The sequence below is a fragment of the Marmota flaviventris genome, chromosome 13 (assembly GCF_047511675.1).
Source record: "Marmota flaviventris isolate mMarFla1 chromosome 13, mMarFla1.hap1, whole genome shotgun sequence".
NCBI lineage: Eukaryota > Metazoa > Chordata > Mammalia > Rodentia > Sciuridae > Marmota > Marmota flaviventris.
The window spans coordinates 103,222,777-103,247,597 of NC_092510.1; the positions used below are offsets into that span (position 1 = coordinate 103,222,777).

The window sequence follows — 24,821 nt, forward strand, 5'->3', positions numbered from 1 at the left end:
TCATTCAGTACTTGAACTTCACACACAATGACCCTGAGGGCCGAATGCCTACCTACTAAAGGGTCTTAAGATATGGGAGGTGGCCTTTTCCTTTTTGTCATAGGACAGAGGGAGCGTCCTCTCCCTTGATAAGTCAGCAGCATCAAACAGAAGACGCCACGTTTCCTCTTCAGTTAGGGTCAGCTGTGACAAAGACGCTGCGAATAAAACCCACCAACATCTACCAGCAGCCAAAAGGGCAAGGCATATCGCCTTCCAGAGCCAATGGCGGCCTAACGTGCAGCACGGCTCACAGGCAGGCGGCACTGGCTGCGGGGGCGCAGGCCCTGCACTCAGCCAGGGGGCAACCAGAGCTCCCAGCTCCATTCTGGAGGACACTGCTGCACCCAAAGATTGGAGAAGGACAGAGGCAGAAGCACAGCACTCATTCTCGAGCCACGACGGCACGTGGCGGGGGGCCAACACCTGCAGCAGGGGCACACAGCACCAGGCCAGGGCTGGCTGATGTCAGGGAGGTGAGGACAGAGGGGCTGGGTGACTTCCTGCCCTTGAACCTCTGGGGCCAGGAGCCGCTGCTCAGGCTTACAGAGGGAAGGCCGCACCTGCAGGCACCTGGCCTGGAGGCCAGTGGGCTGCCCACTCGCCGATCCCTGGCTGTAGGTATAGAATTTACTGAAGTTAAAACAGACACAAAAGAAAAACAAGCCCTGTGCCACACTGCTGCCATCTCCACAGGAGGTCACAGTGCACTTGTGATGAAGGGTCCTTAAAGTGACAACTTCAGCATGACTTGCCAGCACCACGCAGGAGACATGCAGTTGTCAAGGAAACAGGGCCCTGACACTGTGGACAGCAAGGTCCCAGGGGACTACCCACAGGACGGTGTGGTTCTCCTCCCCCCAGTGGCAGGATCTGGGCCCCAAGCCCTGGGCAGGAAGGAGGAAGTGTGCTGGTGAGCAGGACAACTGCAGCGCCCGGGGTACCCTGAGCCCTGGCAGGGGTCTGGGCTCACCCGCATCTCGTTGTTGACCAGGTCAAGGACGGCACTGTAGGGGATCCTGTCCAGGGGAAGGCTGGCCAGCCATTCCTGAAGCATCTCCAGCAGCTTCCTGACAGGTGGTCGGCCGGGAAACAGCTGAGCAAGAAAGGACCCATAAGAGCCTGTGGGAAGAGTGCTGCCCACCCCCGAGTGCTTCCGGGGCCAGGTCTGGGATGCAGGTGGTGCAGCCTGCAGGACAGGAGGAGCTCGGCCTGACAGTCTGCCCTGCGTAGCTCTCCAGGGAAACGGCTCCATCTATTTGAGGGCTAAACTGGAATGAGGAGTTTGTGAGAAACTAGAGGTCCTGGGCAGAAGGGGCAGGGGTGAGAGTCTGTGGGACAGAGATGTCCCACCAGTTCCCTACCCAGCCTGTCCTATGGACTTCACCCACCTGGCCCCCATGCTGGCTCACACCAGGTGCCAATTCATGACAGACCATGGTGACAGTGTGACTCGTTACCAAATTGTCAAGGGCTTGCTGGCCCTGCTGAAGGTTCCTCTAACTGCAGCCTGACCCCACAGGCCCCTTTCTGCTGTGTCTGCCTGACTGCCTTGACAAGGTGTCTGGAAACAATGACCTGTCCCGGTGGGTGACGCTGAGTTGTCACTGGAGCCTAGAGAAGCACTGAGCTAACCTGGTGTTCTGTACTCCTTTGATAAAGAACAATTGTAAACTGTGGCGCCAACCTAGAGGCCCTTCAGTCGATGAACGGATAAGAAACTGAGCTCTATATACACAACGGAATAGGACTCGGCATGAAGAGAGAACAGATCACGGCATCTGCTGGTCAACGGTGGAGGTGGAGAATAGAATGCCAAGCGAGGTAAGGCAAGCCCCAAACACCAAAGGCAGAATGTCCTCTCTGGTAAGGGGGCTGATCCAGGATGGAGTGCACGTGGGGAGCTCTGGACAAGGAGGGGGCGTGGGGTAGGGAAGATGGTGGAATGAGATGGACATCATCTCCCTAGGTGCACGTATGACTGCACATGTGGGGCGACTCTGCATCCTGTACGACCAGAGAAACGAAAAGTTGTGCTCCGTTGGTGTAAGATGAACTGAAATGCCTTCTGCTGTCATGGATAACTGACTAGAATTAAAAATAAAAATAAAAGAACTTGGATGTGGACATTCTCTTAGTATATGTACAAAGTAAGGCTGCCAAAGACTAAAAAACCCAGCTGAATGTCACAGGCAGACCATCAACATCACATTCCAACACAGTGAAAAAATTGTCTATAGATGTTAATCAACTTACCTGAATTGTTTATTTTTTGACATTTAAAAAAAGTTTTAGAAAAATTAAGAATGATTTATTATCTTGACTTCCAAAGGTGTGTAAAGCCAGAAGCACTCCGGCCAGCTGGTACATGGGAGAGGGGGAGCTGCAGAGAGGAAGCCCATCCCAGGAGGAGGAGGAGGAGGAAACGCAGAGAAAGCCCTCTGTGGCGGCCACGGGAAGGCACTGATGGACAGGCTGGCCGGGCGCTGCCGTCAAGGACCCACCCCAGCCAGCTTCCTCACCCCTGAATGGCACGGTGGGGTCAGCAGCCATCCAAGCAATTCTCAAGCAGGGCGTGGAGTGGCAAGCCTGAACTCCCAGAGATGGGGCCGGCTGAGGCAAAAGACAGTGAAAATAAAAAGGGCTGGGGTTTCCCTCAGTGCTGATGCACCCTAGGTTCAATCCCAATACCGCAAATGTATCACAGGACTCGTTATTTTTTTAAAAGACTTTTTCAGTTGTAGATGGACACCATACCTTTATTTTATTTATTTATTTTTATGTGGTGCTGAGGATTGAGCCCAGGGCCTTATGCTTACGAGGCAAGTGCTCTACCACTGAGTCCCAGCACCAGCCCCAGGACTCATTTTTTTAAAAAAATATAAGTTGTATTTCCTTCATTTTTCAAAAATCATACTACACATGTAAATGTTGACTATCCCAAGGCTGGAATATAAATTGCTCCTTTGGGGACCTTACTATTGACAAGAAAAGTCCTATCAGATCTGGATCCTAGTCCTGCAGACAGTAATGGGGACACTGGATCTGGACTATACCTGTGACAGCAGCAGGGGCTAGGTGTAGGGGGACAGGCTTGAGGTAAGGATGGCCTCTGAGGTCAGAGAGTAGAGGCTGTAAGTCAGGCTCCCAGGGCACTAAGGCCAGGAGAAGGAAGGCTCAGACTGATCCCCAGGGAGGGGAAGGCTGTGGCCCCCGCCGGCCCACACAAGTCTCTCAAAAACCAACAAGCCACTGGCTCCTAACCACAGAGCTAAGTTCTTGGCAGGAGGCTCCCTGAGACACCTCTCATGCGTCCCACACACCAACACAGGAGCACCTGCCTCCTCCACAAGGGCTCAGGATGGAGGGCCATCGGCCCATCTCAGAGGCACTATGGACCAGGGCCACCCGTAGGCCAAGCTCTGAACAGCAGAATGCTGTCCTGCCTCCTCCTTAGAAGCCCCTGCACCCTCAGCAGGACTCCTCAAGGGAGCGGTGTGACCCCAGCTCAGCACCTCTCCCCCAGCCCCCTCCCCCAGCCCCTCTGGAGGCTCCTGTCAGCCTGGGTCTGGCCATGAAGTACGCTCCTGCCTCAGCACCCCCTCCCCACCTTGCCACGCAGCCTGGCTCAGCCACCACCCCACCCCTGGAGACGCGTCCCCTCCTCTGAACTCCAGACAGTGTGGCCCCCAGCCCCCTCCCGGGACGGGCCCTGGCCGACTGAACCTGGCCCAGCAGACCCGGCTCCACCAGGCAGACCCTGTGTCAGGCAGGGATGGCTCAAGCACGGTACCCAGGCACCTCCCAGAGCCTGGCCTAGGAGCAGACTCCTTGCCCGACCACACAGCCCACCTGCTGCCTCTCCCTCACACCCTCTCCACCTCCTGCTCCAGAGCCCAGGGAGCCCCAGTCTAGCCGGGGCTGAGGGGGCTCCACGGCCCCCGCTGTCCCATCTCCAGGAAACCAGAGCCCAACCTTTCCGACAGGCTCATACCCCCACTCCCCCCCAAGCCTGCACGGCGTCCCAGGGCCTGCACCGGGCACACGAAGGCCACTAGGAGCAGAAGGGCAGGCTGGGCGATGGGGAGGAGGGTGGGAGGCAGCCGACCCCAGGCCAACAGACGAGAGCCCGCAGCACCACCTGCTGCAGAGCCTGATGCCCGCACCTTGGAGACGACAGTCACGAAGTCCCTGAGTGTCTTCAGCTGGGCGCCAGCCAGCGACCTGTGGGCAGCCAGCTCTACCCTGAGCAGGTAGTGCAGGCACGACTCCAGGTCCGCCATGTACAGCTTCGCCCTGGAATGGAGCACAGAGTCAGGTCCAGGTGGCCTTCCTCTGCCGTCCCTCCTTTCCTTGACCCCGCCCTGACCCCCGGAGGCTTCCTGTGGGGCCAGCAGTGGGGAGGCATCCAAGTAGCCTTCCCCACGGGCCCACCCATGGCTTTGGCAGGAACACTTGCCTGTCGAACTCTCTCCAAACCACCACCTCTGAATTCTCTGCTTTGTTTGGTTTTTCAGGCAAGAAAAGTGATTTTTTCCTCACATCCGGCAATGACTTCAAATAAGAGGAGAAAAACGACCGGAGAGGCTTTGCGCTGTGAGGAAGGAGAGGGGAGAGGTGAGGACACTGGGCCAGGCGCTGCCTCCCTGGCCTGTCCACCTGGGGTTGAGGGCTGTGCTCTCCGGCCTCCCCTACCCCACTGTCAACTCTGGGCACTCACTGGGGCTGGGGACCAGGAGCAGTGGGCAGAGCCTCAGGGGCCCTCAGGCTGCCCTCCCACCTGAGAGGAGACGAGGGGCGGTGCGCAGACCACCGCCGAGGTGCAGCTGCAGGAGGACGAGGGCTCATCGTGCTCAGTGGGACCTTAAGATGCTCGTAAAGCTGCTTTGAGCATCTGCCAAGATCAGCTTTATCCCGACTCATTTCAGATGCGCCTGGGTCTCACCGACATGCCCACAATCTGCCAACTGGCGGGCATCTGGAGCCAGGCCCAAGGGGCCATCAGCCCCTGAGCTCTGCGGGGCCAGCCACTGCACGGTGTGGCGAGCACACTTCTGGCATATGGTGGAAGCCGCCCGGCACATCCTCCGCAGCTCAGGATTCATCAGGGGCAGGCAGAGCGGCTTAGAGTTTCCAAAAGGAAAGCAGGAGCACTATTTGTACAAGTGCCAATGTGATTCTGTGATAAGAGGCTCTACATGTGACATGAAGCCACACAAATATCTGTCCCCAGGACCAGCAGCCGTTGTGGGAACAGGTCTGCCAGGGAGTCTCTGACATGGCTGGGCTTCCCAGGGGCTTGGAGCCCGTCTGGACAAATGGGGAGACTTCCGAGTTCTAAATTTTCTTCTTTGTTTGAGGACAGACATATGCCCAAGGTATACATGGGGCTTCTGGGCAGGGCCCTCCTGCCTGCTGACCTTTGAAGATGTAAGACAAAGCCCATGGGGCAGGGAACGTGGGCTGCCTTCTTCTGTCATGTCCTTGACAATCAGAGGTGCTTGGACGTGGTGACCAACCAGAAACTATTGGATAGATGGGGCCATCTCAGCACAGGCTGAGGCACCCCTGGCCCCAGGGGCCTCCAGGCTAGTGGCTGTTGATGGTCCCCAGGGCAGGGGACCCATGCACCACAGGGCGGCCTAGGCTTCCTCCCGCAGCCTCCCGACCCTCTGTCCAGCTGCTGCTTCACTCTGGTAGTTGACTTCACTCAACCCTGTCTCTGGGGTGCAGGCACACCGACACTCAGAGCAGGTCCACCAGGGCCTCTGGTGCCTTCCTCGAGGAGATGGAACCCGCAGTCACCCACATGGCTCACTCTGCAGAGGGGGGCACCTGTGCTCACGGCCACAGCCAGACCAGTCTAGAGCCAGGAGCAGTGTAAAAGTGGGGCACAGGGGGGTGGTCAGTGGGCATTTGCTTGGCTTGGGGTTTGCTTAGAAACCCAAGGAAACATCCCAGAGGACGAACCCCCCGGAGTCTAGAGCTGGGTGAGAATAAACCCCGGTAGGCACCGCCAGACCCAGGGCCCTAGGACTTTGCCACTGGCTGTCCCTGTCCTGTGGACCTGCAGGCTCCGTCCAGCAAGGTATAAGCTTCCCTGGGTCCCACTGAACACCACAAACACGCCTTACACCAACAGCACTTACACGTTAACTAATCCACGAGACCCATTTGGGTAGATCAAGTAACAGGAAGGGACGGAGGAAATGCCAAGGGTCTCCAGGAAGGCTGTGTCCCCATCCAGGGCTCTGCTCACCACGACGTTTTCATACGGAATCAAGTCTAAGATCACCTGTGTGACGACAAGACCACACCTGTCACAGAGGACAGCAGTTTTCTCAGAAAAGCTCCCAAAGCGTAGACCAACCACCACAAGTGACCCTTGACCCAAGAGCAGAGGCCCTGCTGGAGTGCCACCCACCTGCACCATGCAATGGGCACACAGCTAGGCAGATATGACAGGCAGCTGTCACCAGTCACCACAGCACCAGAGCGTCATCTGGGGCACATCTGCACTCATCCCCCCAGGAGCAAGGACACATTTACACCTCGATTGCCATCACATCTTAAGCAAGTCAATGGGACAATGCCCACGGGCAGTCTACAATCCCGTTTTGCAACTATCCAGAAGAATCAAAGATGACATTCACTGCTAAACTTCTACTTTACCCTTTGGAACCAGTGTGTCTTCCACAAAGTGCAAGTTAATTGAGTGGGTGCCTCATGTCCCCACTCCTATCTGGGCAATAGGGCCCTCAGGAACAACACTCCCTCCAGCCCAGCCACAGGCCTGCAGGTTCTGGACCACCCTTCCATGAACAACCTGTGTGGGTCCAGCTCCGCCCGCAACAGCAGGTCTTGGTGGGAGAGAGACCATGGCCACAGAAGTGGCACCTCGGAGTCCAGAAAACCCCTGCACAGGCACACAGAGCCTGCTGTACTCCTCTTAGATGTCGACAAAACCGGCCTCTTCCTGGGAGGAGTGGGGGCCATATGAGAGCTGAGCGTGTCCTAAGTGCCCTGCACCGTCTGCAGCCTCACTCGGGGAACTGCAGTCACCCGTCTGCCTGTGCTGTGGGCACCCCTCCCTGGTGGGCAGAGCCCGCTGAGCCTGAAGATGATAAGTTGGGAACAGTGTGCCACACAGATACTTTTTCTGTGTGTGTGAGTCGGATGGCGTGAGGCCCTGCCTGAGAGCGTGGTGAGCAAGGAGGCCCTGGGAACCGGCAGAGGAGCCAAGCGGAACACGGCTCTGGCAGTTCCTCATCCCCACCACGAGCCCTGCCAACTATGGAGAAGGCAGCAGGATACCACCAGCCAACTTGGAGGGAGGGCTGGTCAAGCACCAGGAGGGCACCCAGGTACCACAGACGGTGGCAACACCTCTCTCTGCAGCCTCCCTGCCCCTGCATCTCAGAGGGCCCAACAGGGGCAAAACTGGTTCCTATGCCTCCTAGAGCTACCCAGATGACCGCTGGAGTCACCTGCCAAGTGCAGGAAGGAGGAGCCTGGTATCAGTGCTGAGCACCACAGTAGCCAGGATCCCCTCTCATCTCCAAGGGACCCTCAGCCTAGTCGTGTTGGTTTTAGGAACATTTGGCCAAAGTGAAGACTTGGGAACCAAACAAGTGACATTTGAGTATGACAAGATTTCCTGAGAAAAACACGGTTTTAAGAATCCTGGATGTGGGCTGGGGATATAGCTCAGTTGGTAGAGTGCTTGCCTAGCATGCACAAGACCCTGGGTTCAATCCCCAGCACCACAAAAAAAAAAGAATCCTGGATGTGGCAAAAATGTAGGGAATTCAGAACTCCTCAAAGAAGACATTGGCTGATGCAGAAGAGAGAAGGGCCTCGAGGAGGAGGCACCAGACGCCCCTCTGGGCAACCCTCCATTCCAGCATTCTTCTCGATAGACTGGTCACTCAGCTGAAGTCCAACCAGGACTCCACAACTGTGAGCACGTGAACCATGACCCATGAACCCAACCAGGGCCCACACAGAGCAGGCCTGCAGCACCCACAGGCACGGTACCTCTCGTCCAACGTAGGAGCCACTGCTCTCAAACATCACAGCTACGTAATGGCCACCACGGCTGTCGAAAAGGGAGAGGACGTCACTGGGCCTTTCAGGGAGGAAAAAAACACAGGTTTTTAGCACTCCTAGCCGCAGGAAGCTGCCAGCACGTGTTGCTTCCACACAGTGACATGCACATGACCGTGACTGACTCACTGTGCAAACGTTGGGGATCCAGCACAGGGCCTTCCACTTGCTAAGCACGTGCCCTGCCACTAGTGACACCCCAAGCCCCATGTGCCCCCTTTTAATAGAGCTACTCACTGAAGAGGGTCCAGAGGTGGACAGGCTGGAGGCCAGGTGCCTTCTGTGTGGTTCTGCAGAAAGTCGATCATCGTCTGTCTGACTGTCCGCAGCTCTCTGTCGGGTCCTGCCAGAAGCACACCTTGATCACGGCCACATCTGTGCAAATCTGCCCCACCAAGCGCTGGCCCCATACCAGGTAACCCTGGTGGGCGCACTGATGCACACTGCCAGGTGTGGTTTAGGCAGAGGTGGATTCATACACAGGTGACCATGGGGCCCGTGAGTGAGTGTGAACAGCTTCATGGACATGTGACAACAGATGAATCTCACAACAGGCACTGAGAGGAAGGCAGGCCCCTGGATCCCACCCACAGTGGACATGGCAAGGCCGCCTCTGCACCCAAGGAGTGCCGGTGTCGCCAGGTTCCCACAAGGGTGACTCGAGCACCCCCCCTGGCCAGGCTCCCCTGGGAACCCAGTAGCCACACACATGTCCACTGTGCATTTCTCCAAACCCTCTCAATGAAAAATGGACTTGAAAAAACTTTTCCAAGAAAGACAAAGCCGAAATTAAATTCTCTCACTGCAATAACTAAAGTCCGACCCCTCAGTGGAAGGACAAGCAGTGCTGGTGCAAACCCACCGTGGGCATACACCCCTGAGACCGACAGGCCTGGACATCGGGCTGAGATAAGAATACAGTGCTGTGTCCTTACCTTTAAAATTTTCTCCAGTTGTAAACGCCTTTGTGAATGCTTTAAAATACTAGAGGAAAAACACACAACAAATAAGAAACAGCCTCATGGGGGTCCATGCTCATGTTAACACACAACAAAGTGACCAGTGCCCTCAGAGGTCCCGGCCAAGTCCTCTGGGAAGTCGAACTGCCTGAGGACACGTGTCCACCTGGCCCTGCAGGTGCTAGCGCTCCCTGCCACGTTTGTGAGCAGGCTACAGTAAGGACCATCAGAATTCCATCATTCACGTTCTGCCCCAGAGGTGTGGAAGCAAGTCAAAGCCACAGGGCAGAGTCATAAAGGGCAGCGCCCCCAACTCCTGGCACCTAAGATGTCTGACTGGGGCTGTATCCACAGAGGACGTAGAGGGAGAGTGGCAGTCAGGATCTGAGTAGAGGAAAAGGACTCTGCATCAGGAACTTTCTTCATCAAAGACACAGTAAGCAGTAACTAGACGAGGTCCATTCTAGGTTCAGATACCCCGGTGCTACGACGGGAAGGTCAGCATAGAGAACATGAAAGGATCTCTGTCTGTAACCACCAGGGAAAGGACAATGCAATGGCACAAGCAGCCTCCTCACAGACAGAGATATGCAGGGGCCCCAGGGAAGAGAGACTAACCAGTGGTTTCCCTGTGCGCCGTTTGTGGGCGAGCGTGAAGGTGTGAGGGAAGGGCTGGCTCTGTGGGGTCTGCTGTGCACACCCCCGATCCCCCCGCCCTGCGATGCCCCCCAGGCCCACCCTGGGACCTCGTCACAGCAGTGCTGCTTGAAGCAGCAAAGCCTGCAGATCCAGCCACAAGGGCCAGCGCCACACAGTCACAGGTGATCAGGTCCAGCAAACCTCAGTGACACCCAGCACCTCGGGCCAGCCCCACAACTCGGGAGGAAGGGCCAGCCCGGGCTGCTCAGCAAGGCCTGCCTCAGATAAAGAGGGCTGGGTGGGCTCAGTGGCAGAGCTCCAGGTTCAACCCTGTCCTCAGGTGGGCGGGCAGGCAGACGTCTACAGGCAACACATCACCTGTGTATGAGGTTACGAGAAAAAACCAAGTGGAATAGATCTTGATGCCATCAAACTGGGACAACAAAGCAGCAGGACAAGCAGCACAGGACACAGTGGTCCCTGGGCCTGGAAACCAAGCAGGATATACAGCACAACGCTGGCCAATAATAGAGTGGCCGGAGCCAGGCAGCAAGCAGGCAGGTGAGGGCACTCAGACAGCACCCCACACAGAGCAGCCAGGATTTCTGGGCTCCAGGGACTGGCACCAGGGGCTCCCAGAAACCATCCCCACAGACGCCACATCTTTTAGGGACGTTCATGTGATTGTGCCGCATGGCATTTGTGTGCACGCACATGGCCACACACCCATGCACTCATGGACACTGCCTGGGCTTTCAATAAGCCGCAGTGACCTCTGTCTGCCCCCTGGTGGAAAACACGGGACAAACATCCTTCAAGGGCTGACTACAGCAGGGGGCAAGGTGCCAGTGCCCCTGTGGGTGCTGCCATACCCTGAGGAGGAGACACGAGGACCACAGTACATACACACACAGGTGGGCAGCACTGGCCGTGCAGCCTGCAGAGGGCCTCTATGTGTGTGGGCAGGGGCATCCCAGCCCAGCAGCAGGCCTCTGAGACCCCACTGCCGAGTCTCGGGAAGCAAGCCAGATGGCTGCAGATCAGAAGTGAGAAGCAGCGCATTTCCCTGAAGAGAAGCCCGCGAACAGGGCAGGCCGGACGCAGCCTGCAGGCACCCTGGGCTTACCCGGAAGGTGGGGTAGAAGTGGACGTCGTAGGTGCGGCACACCTCCTGGTTCTTCTCCTCCGCGCAGTCCAGCGCAGCCACTCGGATGGCAGCAGCCCAATCTGAAAAGCAGGAGTGTGACCCTCAGCAGGGCAGGTGCCCTGTGCTCGCTACCCCCTGCAGCCCCAGCGTCCCCACCCCAGAGGGCATGACAGCTGGGAGTCAGCTGCCATGACAAACCAGTCCAAAGCCTGCCTCCACGTCACCAAGGCAGCCCCTCTTGCATCCACCTGGGGAGGAGGCGCTTCCTCCCCGACGACGGAGGGAGAAGACATTCTTGCCGAACTGGCAAGTCACTCCGTGGCTTCCCACGTGGAGGTGTCCTAGTTCAGTGGTACCCTGACACGGATGTGCAGGGAACAGAGGGACAGGTAAGCGCTGCATGTGAAGGGGGGTGGGGCCGGCCAAGGCACATGCACAGAGCAGGCACTGTGCTAAGGGAAGCACCGAGCCACCACAGAGGCTTCCCGCAACCCTGCGTGCCTCTGCTGTCCTGGGCAGGGAAATGGAGCTGCTCCAAATACCTTTCTCTATCTTTAAAGTTTTATTAATTATGGAAAATTTCCAACACAAAAATAATAAGATAAAAATATAACAAACTCCCACATGTCCCTCATCTCAGTATCAACAATCACCAGCTCATGCAACTCTGGCTTCACCGGATCCCCACCCACTTTTAGAACCACCCAGAGCGTGAGGTTTCCGCATCACACCTCCCCACGTGCATCTCTGAAGTGGAGGCTCTTTCTCCACAGGGCACGCTGCCCACACCCTGGCACCTGCCGCACAGCACGCACTCCTTACACCATCCCAGGCCCAGCCAGGATGAGCATTTCCCTGTTGCCTCCTCTGTGCCCAAAGTCAGCTTGATGGGGATGTAAAGGAGGCTGCCTCCAGTCCCGGCAGGCCACGTGTACATCACACCCACTGGCGGAAGACCCCCACCTCTGCCCTGTGCCTTCCCACTCTCTGATCTTGCTGACTGTGCCCGACCCTGTCACCTGGCATGGGGACAAGTGATCCTGGCCTTCTCCATGACCAAAGTACACCGATTCATTAGGGCCACAGCCACAAAGGGAGGCCTCCTGTCCCACTCCTCTCACTTGGGGGTGGGGATGGGTGCCAGGACACATCTATAGAGAAAGCTGCCTGTGGTGACCCAGGGAAGTGCCCGGCCTCCCTGCCAACACCAGCATCAGGATGAGGGCTCCCGGCACTCTCTGATGGGGGCCTTTTTGATAGACTGGTGCCTTTTCTCTGGGTGGATGGACTCACACACATTTCATGGTGCCTGGCCCTGTGGGGCTCCTGTCCAGACCTGGGATGTGGTACTGGTGCTCAGCGAGTAGCCTCTGCAGGAAAACCCAGGGCTCTGCAGGTGGATAAGTCTAAGGAGCCTCGTGCCACCTGCTGCTGGAAGCCACATGATTTCTGGATGGAGGCTCACTGCCTGTTCTGGCCATTCCTGTTGTCTGCCAATGTCACATCACAATCTTCTCTGAGGGCCAGCTCTGCTCTGCTTCAGAGGCAGTGCTGAACGCCTGGGTGGGAGGGGACTGCCATCAGCAGTCACCCCAACACCCATGAAGATGAGACATCACACCTGCTTACAACACATATCTTTTCCCTCTTTGACTAAAAATAAATAGCACAGTTATGCTTTTCACAAACGGTGACCAGACACCTTCCTGCTGTGTTGGCTACAGAAACAAGTCATGTCCCAAGGCCACTATGATGCTTGGAGAACTCCAGCAACTCCTGACTGCAGGTCACATGTCCCTGGAGCCTCACCTTGCACAGACCTAAGGAAGGACAGTAAATACTCCCATCCAGCTAGTGCAGCAGAGGAGCAGATGGCAGAGCACGTGAAGGTGGCCACCCTGGCTCTGCAGCCTGCACCTGGCACTCACTCTGCTCACTGGGAACTTTCCACGACACTCCACCCGCAGTACAGAAGCACCCTCCCACTGCAAAGCACAAGAGAATGAAGGACCCAGGGCCTAATGACAGACTCCTGTGTGAAACACCTGAGCCCGCCCGGAAACAGGGAGGGAGGGGCACGTCCCAGGACGCGCACATCTTGGTAGGTTTTGGGTCTATATTTTCTCAAAACACATGTCACTCATAAATCAAACATTAAAAACACCTACTGACCTGGGCACTTGTGGACATGTGTGCTGTGCGCCAGCGCTGCTGGCTACCTGCACTGTGCTCCACGTGGCTCTACCTTCCTGGAGTCGCCAACAGAGGGCGGCTCGGCACAGGCCGCTTACCCAGCACTGTGGGCAGAGCTGCATGGCCCAAGCCACAGTCAGGCACGGCTGGCTCTGACGGCCCTCAGGCCAGCCAGCCAAGTGTGGCCGGGCTCTGCCTCACCCAACTCCTGACAGCCGGAGTGCAGAACCCCTGAACCCCTGGCGCCGAGAGCCAAGTCCACGAGAAACAGAGGCTCCATGCACCCCAACACTTGTGCTCAAGCCTGATCAGAGCATGTTCCTGTGTCCTCATACATCTCGTCCACTGGAGGTCACCGCCCAAAACACAAGAGCAACCTCCCCAGCCCCACCATGCTCAGCAATCACGTCCCACTGTCCACTGCAGCACCCCTTCAAGACTGCGATAGGAATGTCAGGGTCCCAACTTGGTAGACGGGGACACTGAGCTCCATGTCACCACACACCCAGGAAAGAGACAGGGAGCTTCAGACCCAGCTCTCTTGTTGTTGGAAACATGGCCCTGGGCCTGCCCACCCTGCACCTTCCAACCCAGGAAGCGTAGGCAGACAGGTGCAGGCAGTGCTGCCCATCAACACTGCTTTCCCAACCCTCTCCATGGAGGTGGTTCAGTGCCAAGGGCGTACCACCCTGGCAGGATGGGGGAGATGCTTGGCCCACGCAAGGCAACAAGTGAAGGAAGAGCAGGTGGAGCCCACGCACAGCAAGCATACCTGCTCAGGAGTACGCTGTGCTTCCCGGCTCCTGCGTGTGAAAGGGCAGCAGCAGATGGAGACCAGGGGGCCTTGACCCAACCCCATGGCTTCCCGTGGGCCTGAGAGCACCATAGCTCCACCATAGCCTCCACCTATGGTCATACAGCAAGTCTTTCTGTCTCATCATGCCACAATCTCAGTCCCCAGGGCCTCTGCCTGGACCCTGTACCACCCCTGTGCTGGGCTCCCACTGAGACGCCACTCACCCCAGGAATCCCTTCTGGCTGCACACTAGCTCAGTCCCTACTGTGAGGTCTGGCCCAGTCTCTGCACTGCAGCCCACGACTCTGCAGACACCACCTGACAGGTCAACCCCCTGCCCCAGAGCCAGACTGTTCAGTTTCCCCTTCTGGCCTGCCACTTACTAGGTTCTGAGAGTCTCTGTGCCTTAGCTGCTCCTCTGTAAAATGGTGACATCAAGTAAGATCTACTTGCCAAGGAGCCTGGGATGGGACAGGTTGAGAGACGCATGCTGGCATGCAGGAAGGCCGGTAAGTTCTGCCACACAAGTGCTGGCCCAGCGCCAGCACAGAAAGATGGAGAGCGGTGGCCAACAGCACAGGGCGGGACAACACACTCTCAGTCAGCTCCTGCAGCCGACCAGTACTGCTGGGGAAACTGTGGCCCTACTAGTGACAATCAGAATCCCAAAGAGAGGAGCAGGACATTTTAGGTGAGAGACCAGCAAGGCAGGAGGAAGACAGCCAAGTGACACCTGAAGAAGTGACAGTTTGACCAGCGCATTGCTGTCATCACAGTGGCGAGGAGAGTCAAAGCTGCAGTGCCACCGGGTCAAAAGCCGTCATCCATGGCAAGTGGTTTCAGGAGTGAAGAACTCCCTTCTCTAAACCCTTCCCATGATAGCATCATGGTGCGATTTCCAAAGCCTTAAAAGCCATTTCTCACAAATGCAGAGAGCGCCCCCATCAGAGGCATTCTCCACTGACTCCCGAGGCGCTCTAAGGCGCTGCTGGGAGAGTGGGCGTGGGGAGGAGAGGGCGTGGGAAGGAGAACGCCCAGGCCCTGTGGCTCCGTGGAGTCCTTTTCCACTTCACAGAGGCCGTCTGCATCTCTGCAGACGAGGTCAGGAGTCCATGTGCCGCTCCAGCCTGGGCACCAGGGCCTCCTACCCCTCGCTGCCAGCTTATTCCTGCAGCTACCTTGTCACTTTGTTTCTGCACAGTACTTGCTGCTCCCTCTAAAGAACAGCAGCCCCCTGCTTTGTCCCTGCTGCCCTGCACGCCCACTGCAGGAATACCAGCGCACACTCAGGTAGGCAAGGGACTCACACAGGGCCCATGTCACCGCCTGCAGATGCACTGGCCACGAGGATGGTCCAGCTGCACCACTGCAGGAGCCCCACCTGCCCCGGCCGCTTGAGATTCCTGACTCAACAAGTCACCTGTGGAGCCACTCCAGACACTGCCTCCCACCCAAATGAGGGCTGTCCTGCTGAAGGGGCAGGGCCCTCAGGAGGCCTTTGTCTGTCTTTGAAAACCGGTGGGCTGGTAACACAGCAGACGGGAAGAATTTCAGTTACACACAGTTACACTGTGGCACTGAGGAGGCACCAGCAGTCACTGGGAAGCCCTGGCAGATGGACGGTATTCACAGTGACACAAAAGATCCCACCGCCTATTCCACCCACAAAACACAGGCTACTGAAAAGGTCCTGCCTCAGGGTAGCGCCTCCTTCAATGCACTCCCCTCTCTGCTGCTCCCACCTGTCAAGAGGACACACAAAGGAGGGGACCTCTGAAGCTGAATGCAAATTGCCTGCTTTCACTGGACGCATGGGACCACCCCCCTAAACACTGGGGTTAAAGGGCACCAGCTGGGAGGCACAGGGAGGCTGTCCTCCCCAGGCAGCATCGAAGGCTTTCAAAGGCAAGGGGGACCCAAAGCAGCGCTGGCTTCTCGGCCCGCTGGCGAGCATGGCTGTTAGTACTCTAGGCTTAAAAATACTTGTGAAATAAGTGGCTTCTATGTACAGCTGACTAAACCCAGTTCAAACTTGCTTGTTAGCTCTATTACTGAACCAAACAGGATTAAGCCTTTGCCATTCCTTGTCTTGTTATAATGAAAAAATCTATATAAGTCCAACTTATGGTTAAGCACCAATTAGTTCTAGAAAATGATCACAGTAAAAACTAATTAGCCTCCAAGGTCTAAACGACTGTGACTGGTGGGCTGTGTCAGAAGCACTGAGCTCTACTATGGCTTCCTCCCACTCCTGACCAGTCAGGGCACCGTCACAGTCTCCAAGCCCACGTTCCAGACATGGAGAACACTCTTACTGGGTGCAGGTCCCCTTCCAACAGAGCACAGGTCTTGGATAAGCTCAAGTTCAAGTCATAAAGCCTGGGCAGAGATTAAGGCCACCAATAGAGACCAGCACAAGGCACCTACCAGCTGCCACGGGCTGGCATGGGAACACAGCCAGGTGCACTACTCCATCTCAGGTTGAGGGTGGCCTGGTCTCCATGCTCTCCTTATTTGGGTTCTGGGGACCGAACTCAGGTCCTGTGGCACTCCAGGTCACACACTTGACTGAGCTATACCCCCTAGCCCTCCAAGGTCTCTTCATCCCCAAGAGTTGGACATTTTCTTAGAACAAAACTGGATATGGCCCTCAGCATTCAAGAGTGCCTAAGGGTGATGTTAACAATCCCTGCTTACCATGGAAGCACCCCACCCTCCATGCCACACAAGGCCCTGCAATGTTTGTGGTTGGGCCACCCCACTGAACACAGCTTTACACAGTGGTGACAGTCTCTTGGAAGCACTTGGTGGACCATCCTCACGTGATGAACGACATGTGAGCACTGGCCACAGCACACCACCACAGCAATCCAGGGAGGGCCTCCTGAGGCCTGGCCGGCACCTTGCACTGGTTAACTGTAAAACAGCCACGCAGCTCTGACTGGGGGCCGTGCTCAGCAGGTTCTGGGCCTACAGGAGGGGGCCGCTCCAGAACCTGGCTTCAGTCTTCTCTCTACCCTCTCCTGCTCCTCCGGAGTCCAGGTGCACCCCACTGCCTCGGAGGTACCCACTCGTCCACCCCAGCTGCCACCTGCACCTCTACCTCCCAGGTCCTTCTCTACCTTTTTCCAGGGACAGATAATGACCTTCTGGGAAACACCCAGTAGTCTAATTCATCTCTAAAAGCCTCCATCCTGGTCAGGGAGACAAGAAAATCAGGTCCAGCGGGAGAGAGGGGCACCCTGGGAAAGGCAGACAGGCCATGGCTGCCACTTGGCGGCCACAGTAGCAGAGCACCCTCTCCTCCACCCCCAGGTGACAAAGCCTGTGCCTCCCACTCACAATCCCCACCCCCTTCTACAGGGTCACAGGAAGTAAGCTGACAGGGCTCTGGAGACACCCGCACAGGGACCAGGTCCCAGTCTGTTCTCAGCCATGTGACCACAGTGACTCAGTCTCACTCATCCTCGGGTACCGTCACCTTCGACATGAGAGCATCAGTACTCTCTCAGAAGATGGTTCTAGAAGTGTCTCATTTCCCCTCCAAATTCCTCACTGAGAATTCTAGGGCCAACAACATATCTGCCCTGTTACCCCAGCTCTCTGCTTTCCCAAATAAGGAGACAGGGACAGACCCCAAGGCCACACATGCTGCCTCTAGGGCACAAAGTGCAGGTGTGTCCGCTTGCATCATGGACCAAGATAACCATGACAGCTAAACGATTTTCAGGAACAGAGTGGGTTTTATTTTGCAAAGTACTTAGAATCAACAGGCCTAAACCAGGTCCACATAAATACTGGAATAACCTTTAGCTCCACAAAACAGTAGACCTTTTGTCTGTTAAGACACTGTCTCAGGAAAAACAATTATTTCCGAAACTTGAAAAAGCCAGTGAAAAGCCATGAAACTCAACTCTTTTGAGGAAATGAAGATGCTCCTAAACTGAGTGGAGGGCTGGGAGAGGCTTCACCCCCATGGACCGCCACCTCCCCATCCTGCCTGTCCAGCTAGGGGTGAGGGGGAGGAGGCAGGTAGGCACAGTCCCTCTTCTAGCTTGGGCTCCCTGCCTGTGGCAACCTAATGCCAGGGATGCTGGGGGGAGCCAGGAGGATGCTGTTTGAAGGGAGCCCAACACAGGTCTGCATGCCCAACAGGACTAGCCAAATGGCCCTGTTCACAGGTGACTGATCAGAAGCACAGACAGGGCACCGTGATGCCGTGGGCAATGGGCACCCTCTCCTAAGCTAAACTGCTCGCCAAGCAGAGCGTGGCTGCCCTTCTCAGCAAAGGCAGTGAGGCGTGCTCCCAAGAGTGTCCAATGCATTCAGGCACAAAGGCAGAGGTCCTCATGTGGAAGACACCACAAGGGAGAGCACACAACCACCTCTGGCCACAAGCCCATTCTTGCAGGGGTCCTGCAGGGTCAATACCTCTTGGAACAGTGATCTTCCAGCTCTCTGGCTGGTGCTGACAGGATGCTGGGTGGGTCTGGGCTGGAGCTGACAACATGCATTCTACCAAATCCCCAGTTGATTGCTTTGGGGACCACAGACCTAGAAAAAGTCCCAGGGACCCTGAGTGGGACACTGCTCAGTGCTAAGGGCTCTGTCCCTGTCTTGGGCAGCCTTGCTGCCAGTTTGGCCCTTTTCTTCCTTTGCTTCTGCACCCCACGGTCCCCCCCCCCCCCCCAATGCTCTTGCCTGCAGTCAGGCCACAGCTGTCTTTTGCTTTCAGCCACATCTCAATTCAGGTCCCCTCTTCCTGCCCTGACCTGGCTGACAGCCAGTCCTTTTGAGCAACTTCGTTTAGTTAATTACACCATCAGGTATGGATTTTACTGTCTCACTTTCAGAAGAAACCTTCCTCCCAAGTTGCAAGGACAATTTTCAGGGCTCCACACATGCTGATTCTGCTAAACAACAGCTTGCAATATTTGAATTTAACTTAAAACTTTTACATTTCAGATACTAAGCTGAAAAAGTTAAAAAAAAAAAAAAAAGGTGACAGAAGTTTTGCCAAGGCTACCTGCATTTTCATTTACATATCTGTTTCTGCTACTGAATAAAAACCAGAACTGAGGGCTGGGCACATAGCTCAGTTGGTAGAGTACTTGCCTCGCACACACAAGCCCTGGGTTCAATCTCCAGCACCACACACACCAAAAAAACCCCAAGAATTGAAAAAATCCTCCACATTATCGAATGGCTTGTTTCCCAAAAAAACAAAGTTAAAGAAAAAAGGAACCCACTAGTTTTCTGTTTTTTTTTCCAGTCTCTGGTCTCAGGTCTGCCTAGGGACTTATGGAAAACTTGAGATCCAAGAGAACAAACCCATTAGAATCAAAAAACCTCAACAGTGAAATAAGAGAACAAGTTCTAAAGACATTTACAACTGCATACTTGAAAAAGACTCTACAAATCTCATTTATATGAGAAAAATAAAGTAGGGATTGGTATAAGACCCAAAAAGAAAAGTGCAGGAAGGAAGAGTAACAATTTGTCATGGCTCTTGCCCAGTGAAATCTGTAATTAGGGGTTAGCACAACAGTAGCAAGCTGGTCCCTCAAAACCTCAGCCTTGCTGGCGAGGAACACTACTGCCAAACCATTTAAATTCCACTTTATTTACAACGCGGCGGGTCTGCTCAAGAGGGCTGCAAATGTCCTCTACATTACAACCCTGCCATCTAAAGCAGGAGGACAACTTCAGGAGTGAGTAGCGATTAGCAGCAAGAAAGTGCTGAACAGTAAAGTCCGGTAATAGTACCAGGAATTTGGTGAATGAGTGATTTCTCAAAAGCTGTGAACAAGGAACCCACCAACGAGACACCTGGTAGGACTTTTGCATTTACAAAGCACTCCCCAGAGGATCTGGGTTTCTAAGTTGTGGGCTTACTCTGAAACCCACCACTTGATCAGCCATCCGAACCAGGAAGAGGATGGCGAAGATTTACAGGGAAAGGGTGGCTACAGGTCTGGAAAGGGGGTGTCCTCAAAACGGGGGTGCTAGGCTCTGAAACGGAACTGCTGGGGCTGCGGCTGTGGGTCAGGAGAGAGACGGTGGGGGCAGTGAAGCTCTCGCGGGCAGAAGACTCCGCGGGGCCGGGAAGGGCGCTTCTGCTCCCCGGTGCCGGCGGGCTCGCGGCCGCGGCTGGCTCGCTCCGCGAAGGCCCGGGCGGCGGGCCGGAAAGCGCGCCCGGCGCGCGGGACCCTCACCTCGCACGTCCCCGGCCAGCGCCCGCCAGGTGGGCGCGTAGCCGATGCAGTGGCCGCACCACGAGGAGTAGAACTGCACTAGCCACGCGGCCGAGCTGTTGGCCGTGGCCCCGCGCACGCTGCCGCTGTCCAGCACCCACACGGCGTCCTCGCCCGCGCGGTACAGCCGCGCCGCGCCGCCCGCCCCCGGCCCCGTCGCCGCTGCCGCCAGCAGCACCAGCAGCCGCGGCAGCCGCGCGACCCGAGACGGGGGCGGGCGCCGCGCTCGGGCTCCGGGGCTGCGCGGCGACACCGCCGCCGCCGCCGCCGCCCCGGCCGCCGCCATGTTGGGAGTGCCACCGTCGCGACGACCTTTCACCTTGGCAACCGCCGTCATGTGGTCGCGCACGCCGGCTCCGCCCCTCGCGTCGGGTCCGGCCCGCGTGTTCGCTAGCCCGGCCCTCTAGGTTCGGCCCCGCCCCTGCCCTCCACACCTCCACGCTCGCCCCGCCCCCGAGCTCGCCCCACCCTATCCACACGCTCTCCCCACCCCCTGAGCTCGGCCCCTCTCTCCTCGCCCCGCCCCCGAGCTCGCCCCATCCTATCCACACGCTCTCCCCACCCCCTGAGCTCGGCCCCTCTCTCCTCGCCCCGCCCTCATGAGCTTGGCTCCACCCTCGGCCCTCCCTGGCTCACTTGCCACCTGGGCCCCTTGGGAGTAGAGCTGGTCCAGATTTTTTTGTTTTTTTTTGTACTGAGAATTGGCCTCAGGGGCGCTTAACCACCCAGCTACATCCCCAGCCCTTTTAAATATTTTATTTAGACACAGGGTCTCGCTGAGTTGTTTAGGGGCTTACTAAGTGGCTGAGGCAGGCTTTGAACTCAGCATCCTCTTGGCTCAGCCTCCTGTGCCACTGGGATTACAGGCTTGCACCATCACACCCAGCAGGGTTTCCAGATTTAGCAAATGAAAATATACTACCTGTGGCACAGATACTATGGCAAGGTTAAATGTGAATTTAGGATAAACAGTATAAAAGGCGAGTTGAGCTTTTAGTCTAAAGGGCAAATTTGGACATGTTCTTAGAAACTATACTATTTATCTGAAATTCATGTAACTTTAGCCTCAGGGGGCTTCAGAGGATGCCCTAATCTGACCCTGACTTTGTAGCTCTTAGAAAATGTAACAGAACCTCAGCACAAAGGTAGAGGGTCACCTCTGAATTTTAGGATGCAAGAATAGACCTTGGCTGCAGTGTTCATTCATGTCTCCACAAACCCGGAAAATAAAGTTCTATGTGACTTTTTCACTCAAGTGGAATAGTAGACCTGTTTTTTTGTTTGTTTGTTTTTAATTGTGATTCCTAACTTTTTTATTCACATCAACACTCCCTGAACTGTGACTAAAACAGAAAAGAAAGGACACAGGTGAGGATCCCATCAAGGGGCAAGGACCTGGTGTTAGCCTGAGACTACAAGGTAGGTCTGCTTTCCTCTGCTGGACGGTTGGTTTTAACAAATGACCACTGGGAGGCTGGGGATGTGGGTCAAGCGGTAGCGGGCTCGCCTGGCATGCGTGGGGCGCTGGGTTTGATCCTCAGCACCACATGAAAATAAAATAAAGATGTTGTGTCCACCGAAAACTAGAAAATAAATATTTAAAAAATTCTCTCTCTCTCTCTCTCTTAAAAAAAAAAATGACCATTGGAATCACCCTGGAAACACAGTTGCCAACGCAGTCATCTCTGCCGGCTGTCCTGTGGCTCTGTGTGATGCTGTGTGTGAGGAAAGGGCTTTGCTGATGTCAAGGGTTAGGAAACCCTACGCCTGATGGTGCAGACCAGAGGTCCTGCTGTGGCTGTCCCTCTCCCTCATGTCCCTCTCTTTCCCTTCACTTATCCTTCCTGTGCTAATGCTCACTGGTCTCCATTCTGTGCCAACCCTTGGAGACAGATGCTGAGCTCTTGAGCCCCTGGGACTGCAGAGCAGAAGAATGGATCTCAGACAAAAGTGTGGAAGCCAGGCCTGAGGACAGGGAGTGTGGTGGGGGCATCATGCACAGCAGGGCAGAGAGAGGCCTCTGAGTGGATAAGGTGAGAGCCACACCAGGCAGAGGAGCCACATGTACAAGGGCCCTGTGGGAGAAGGTGGCACACTGGAGGGGTGGCAAGGAGTCCAGTGTGGCTGGAGAGAGCAACCAGGGTGAGTGTGAGACTGAGAGAAGCACCGCGAGTGACCAAGCAGAGGGAGTGACTGGACACAAAGGCATGGGCATGGGGTCCCTGCAGCACTCCTAGTGACAGTTGGAGCAGACGCAGAGCACAGGCTGGACTTCAGCACCATTGAATGCCCACACTTCAAGGTGGCCAGCAGGCAGGGAAGAAAGGCCGGGCCCCGGAGCAAGCCAGATGTGTGTGTGTGAGCCACAGTCTGGCTTTGCAGACACCAGCCCCTGCTCTGCTTTGTCTTCTTGGACATCAGGGAGGGCCTTTGCTGGGGCACAGGGAGATACTGGTTGTACAGAGGAGGGTTTTGGTGTTTGATGGCTGTCCCAGTGTGAGCAAACAGGACAAAAGACCAAGTAGACAGATGTGGGACCCACAGACATTCCTGGGGGTTCTGGAAGCTGCCTGGGGGGCCATCATTGAAGAGCTGTGTCATAAGCCAGCCAGGTCACTAACAGACCAGATACGTCTCTGTCCCTCCACTGCGTCAGAACTTACTGAATGAGTTAATCCTCAGGTGACACCACTCTCATCAGTGGCAGTTCAGTGGATATGTGTGGGTCCCTGGTGTCAAGCTGGGCAGTCACAGGGTCATTCAGTCTTGATTTCTACATCTGTAAGGCTCAAGTCACACAACACACTCTACACAACTATATGTACAGGCTACCGAGAGGCTGAACCGTGCAGGGGTCTCAGGCTTCAGGAGGCAGATAGCAGGTACAGATAGGGTCACCACAGGTGGTCGGATGAGATTAGAAACCACCGAGGACCTGTGCAGGGCGCAGGGCCATGGGAGCACAGGAACCTATTCTAGGCCAAGGTCCAGAGAGTGCCAGTCTCATGTCAGCTTGGAGTGTCAGCCTGAGGTGTCAGCTTGGAGTGGGACTTGCATGGTCGTCACTGGCAGGAGAAACTGCTTTGCTGAAGCCCCTGACAGAGAACTGAAGGTTCATTGCTGTGGTGACATTCCTGGGTGAGGCTGTGATGAGTGACCAGGTGACAGGGTCAGCGTGCTGCTGTGTCCAGGCTCAGGTGCCCCTCCTTCTGTGGGTCTCGAGTGAGGGGCTGCATCCTGAGGTGGTTCCACTAGCTCCTGGGCCTGATTTTTCCAATATGAGTTTGATACACCCACACATTCATGTGCTTCTGATTAATCTGTAAGTCACAGGTGGTCACTTTTATGAGCATGATCAATTTATTTATCAGCATGTGCCTTATGGTGGTGCCAGGCAGATGGTGGCTGTTGATTTGCACAAACAAGGTACAGAGTTCTTGCTCTGATTAGAGCAGCTCAGGGCAAACTGGGGCTTTATGAAATGGGGTGACTCAGGGTTAGGCTGAAATCAGCTGATCTGTCCACCATGGAGTCACAAAGGGAAGGGCACAGCCTGAGAGCTGCTGTTCCGCACACCATGGAGTCACCCAGGGCAGGCGCAGCCTGAGAGCTGCTGTTCCGCACACCATGGAGTCACTCAGGGTTAGGCACACTCTGAGAATGCTGTTCTACACACCATGGAGTCACCCCGGGCAGATGCAGCCTGAGGACTGCTGTTCTACACACCATGGAGTCACTCAGGGTTAGGCACACTCTGAGAATGCTGTTCTACACACCATGGAGTCACCCCGGGCAGGCGCAGCTTGAGGACTGCTGTTCTGTACACCATGGAGTCACTCAGGGCAGGCACAGCCTGAGAGCTGCTGTTCCGCACACCATGGAGTCACCCAGGCCAGGTGCAGCCTGAGAGCTGCTGTTCTACACACCATGGAGTCACTCAGGGTTAGGCACACTCTGAGAATGCTGTTCTACACTTTGTGGAGTCACTTTGAGCAGGCACAGCCAGCCCCAGCTCTGTCTTCTGGGACCTGGTTTGGTTTGGACAGGGACTGGACAGGCCTGTCTGGAGCAGGAAGCTAGAGCTACAGAAGGTGAGTGAGCTTGCTCAGCCCCTGCCCACACAACCAGACATCACCTCCTGTGGGCAGGAGGCACAGGTGGGAGGGACATCCCTGCACTCCCAAGGTGGGTACCCTCACCCTTGTGAATTGCTCTGGTAGCTTCTGTGTGTGTGAGAGAGCCACTGTGGCCATGCCAGGCCCCAGATGCTCACGAAGCTCATGTGACGGGTTAGAACACATGTGCCAGAGGCACCATAGCAGGTGGGCAGTCTATGCAGGAGGGAATCAGGAAGCAGGATGCCAAGAAAGACAGGTCTCAGGAAGTTGAACGTGGGATTTAAGTGAGGAATACTCATTTCATATGAAAGATGATGACTTCTCCTGAAGCTGGTGTCAAGATTTATTGGCCCAAGTGTGGATCAGAGCCAGGGTAGGCACAGCCCTAGACCTTGGAGGGTGGGACCCTGCCCTGCCCAGGTCAACACATCTGAACACCAGGGCACTCGGCTCTGTGCACATAATGTTAGGGAGATGAGGTGTCTCTAGTACCTTCCAAGGAGGTACTTTTTCTCCTCCCACCAGAGTCATTTTATAATCCTGGTCCCCCTCCGGCTCCATCAGTCATTG

General features: G+C 55.8%; 1 protein-coding gene across 1 annotated transcript in view; it reads right to left on the reverse strand.

The window, feature by feature from the left end:
• Qsox2 (quiescin sulfhydryl oxidase 2) overlaps window positions 1–20,458 on the reverse strand; it is a 28,874-nt gene extending 8,416 nt beyond the window's left edge. The window contains exons 1-9 of the mRNA XM_027942016.2: window positions 20,095–20,458; window positions 10,870–10,970; window positions 9,081–9,129; window positions 8,383–8,488; window positions 8,077–8,167; window positions 6,189–6,334; window positions 4,499–4,633; window positions 4,206–4,335; window positions 1,013–1,135 (exon numbers count right to left, since the gene is read on the reverse strand). Of these exons, the coding sequence (XP_027797817.1) occupies window positions 1,013–1,135; window positions 4,206–4,335; window positions 4,499–4,633; window positions 6,189–6,334; window positions 8,077–8,167; window positions 8,383–8,488; window positions 9,081–9,129; window positions 10,870–10,970; window positions 20,095–20,419 (1,206 nt within the window). The 5' untranslated portion in view covers window positions 20,420–20,458. The remainder of the gene's footprint in view (window positions 1–1,012; window positions 1,136–4,205; window positions 4,336–4,498; window positions 4,634–6,188; window positions 6,335–8,076; window positions 8,168–8,382; window positions 8,489–9,080; window positions 9,130–10,869; window positions 10,971–20,094) is intronic.
• Window positions 20,459–24,821: the final 4,363 nt, after the last annotated feature.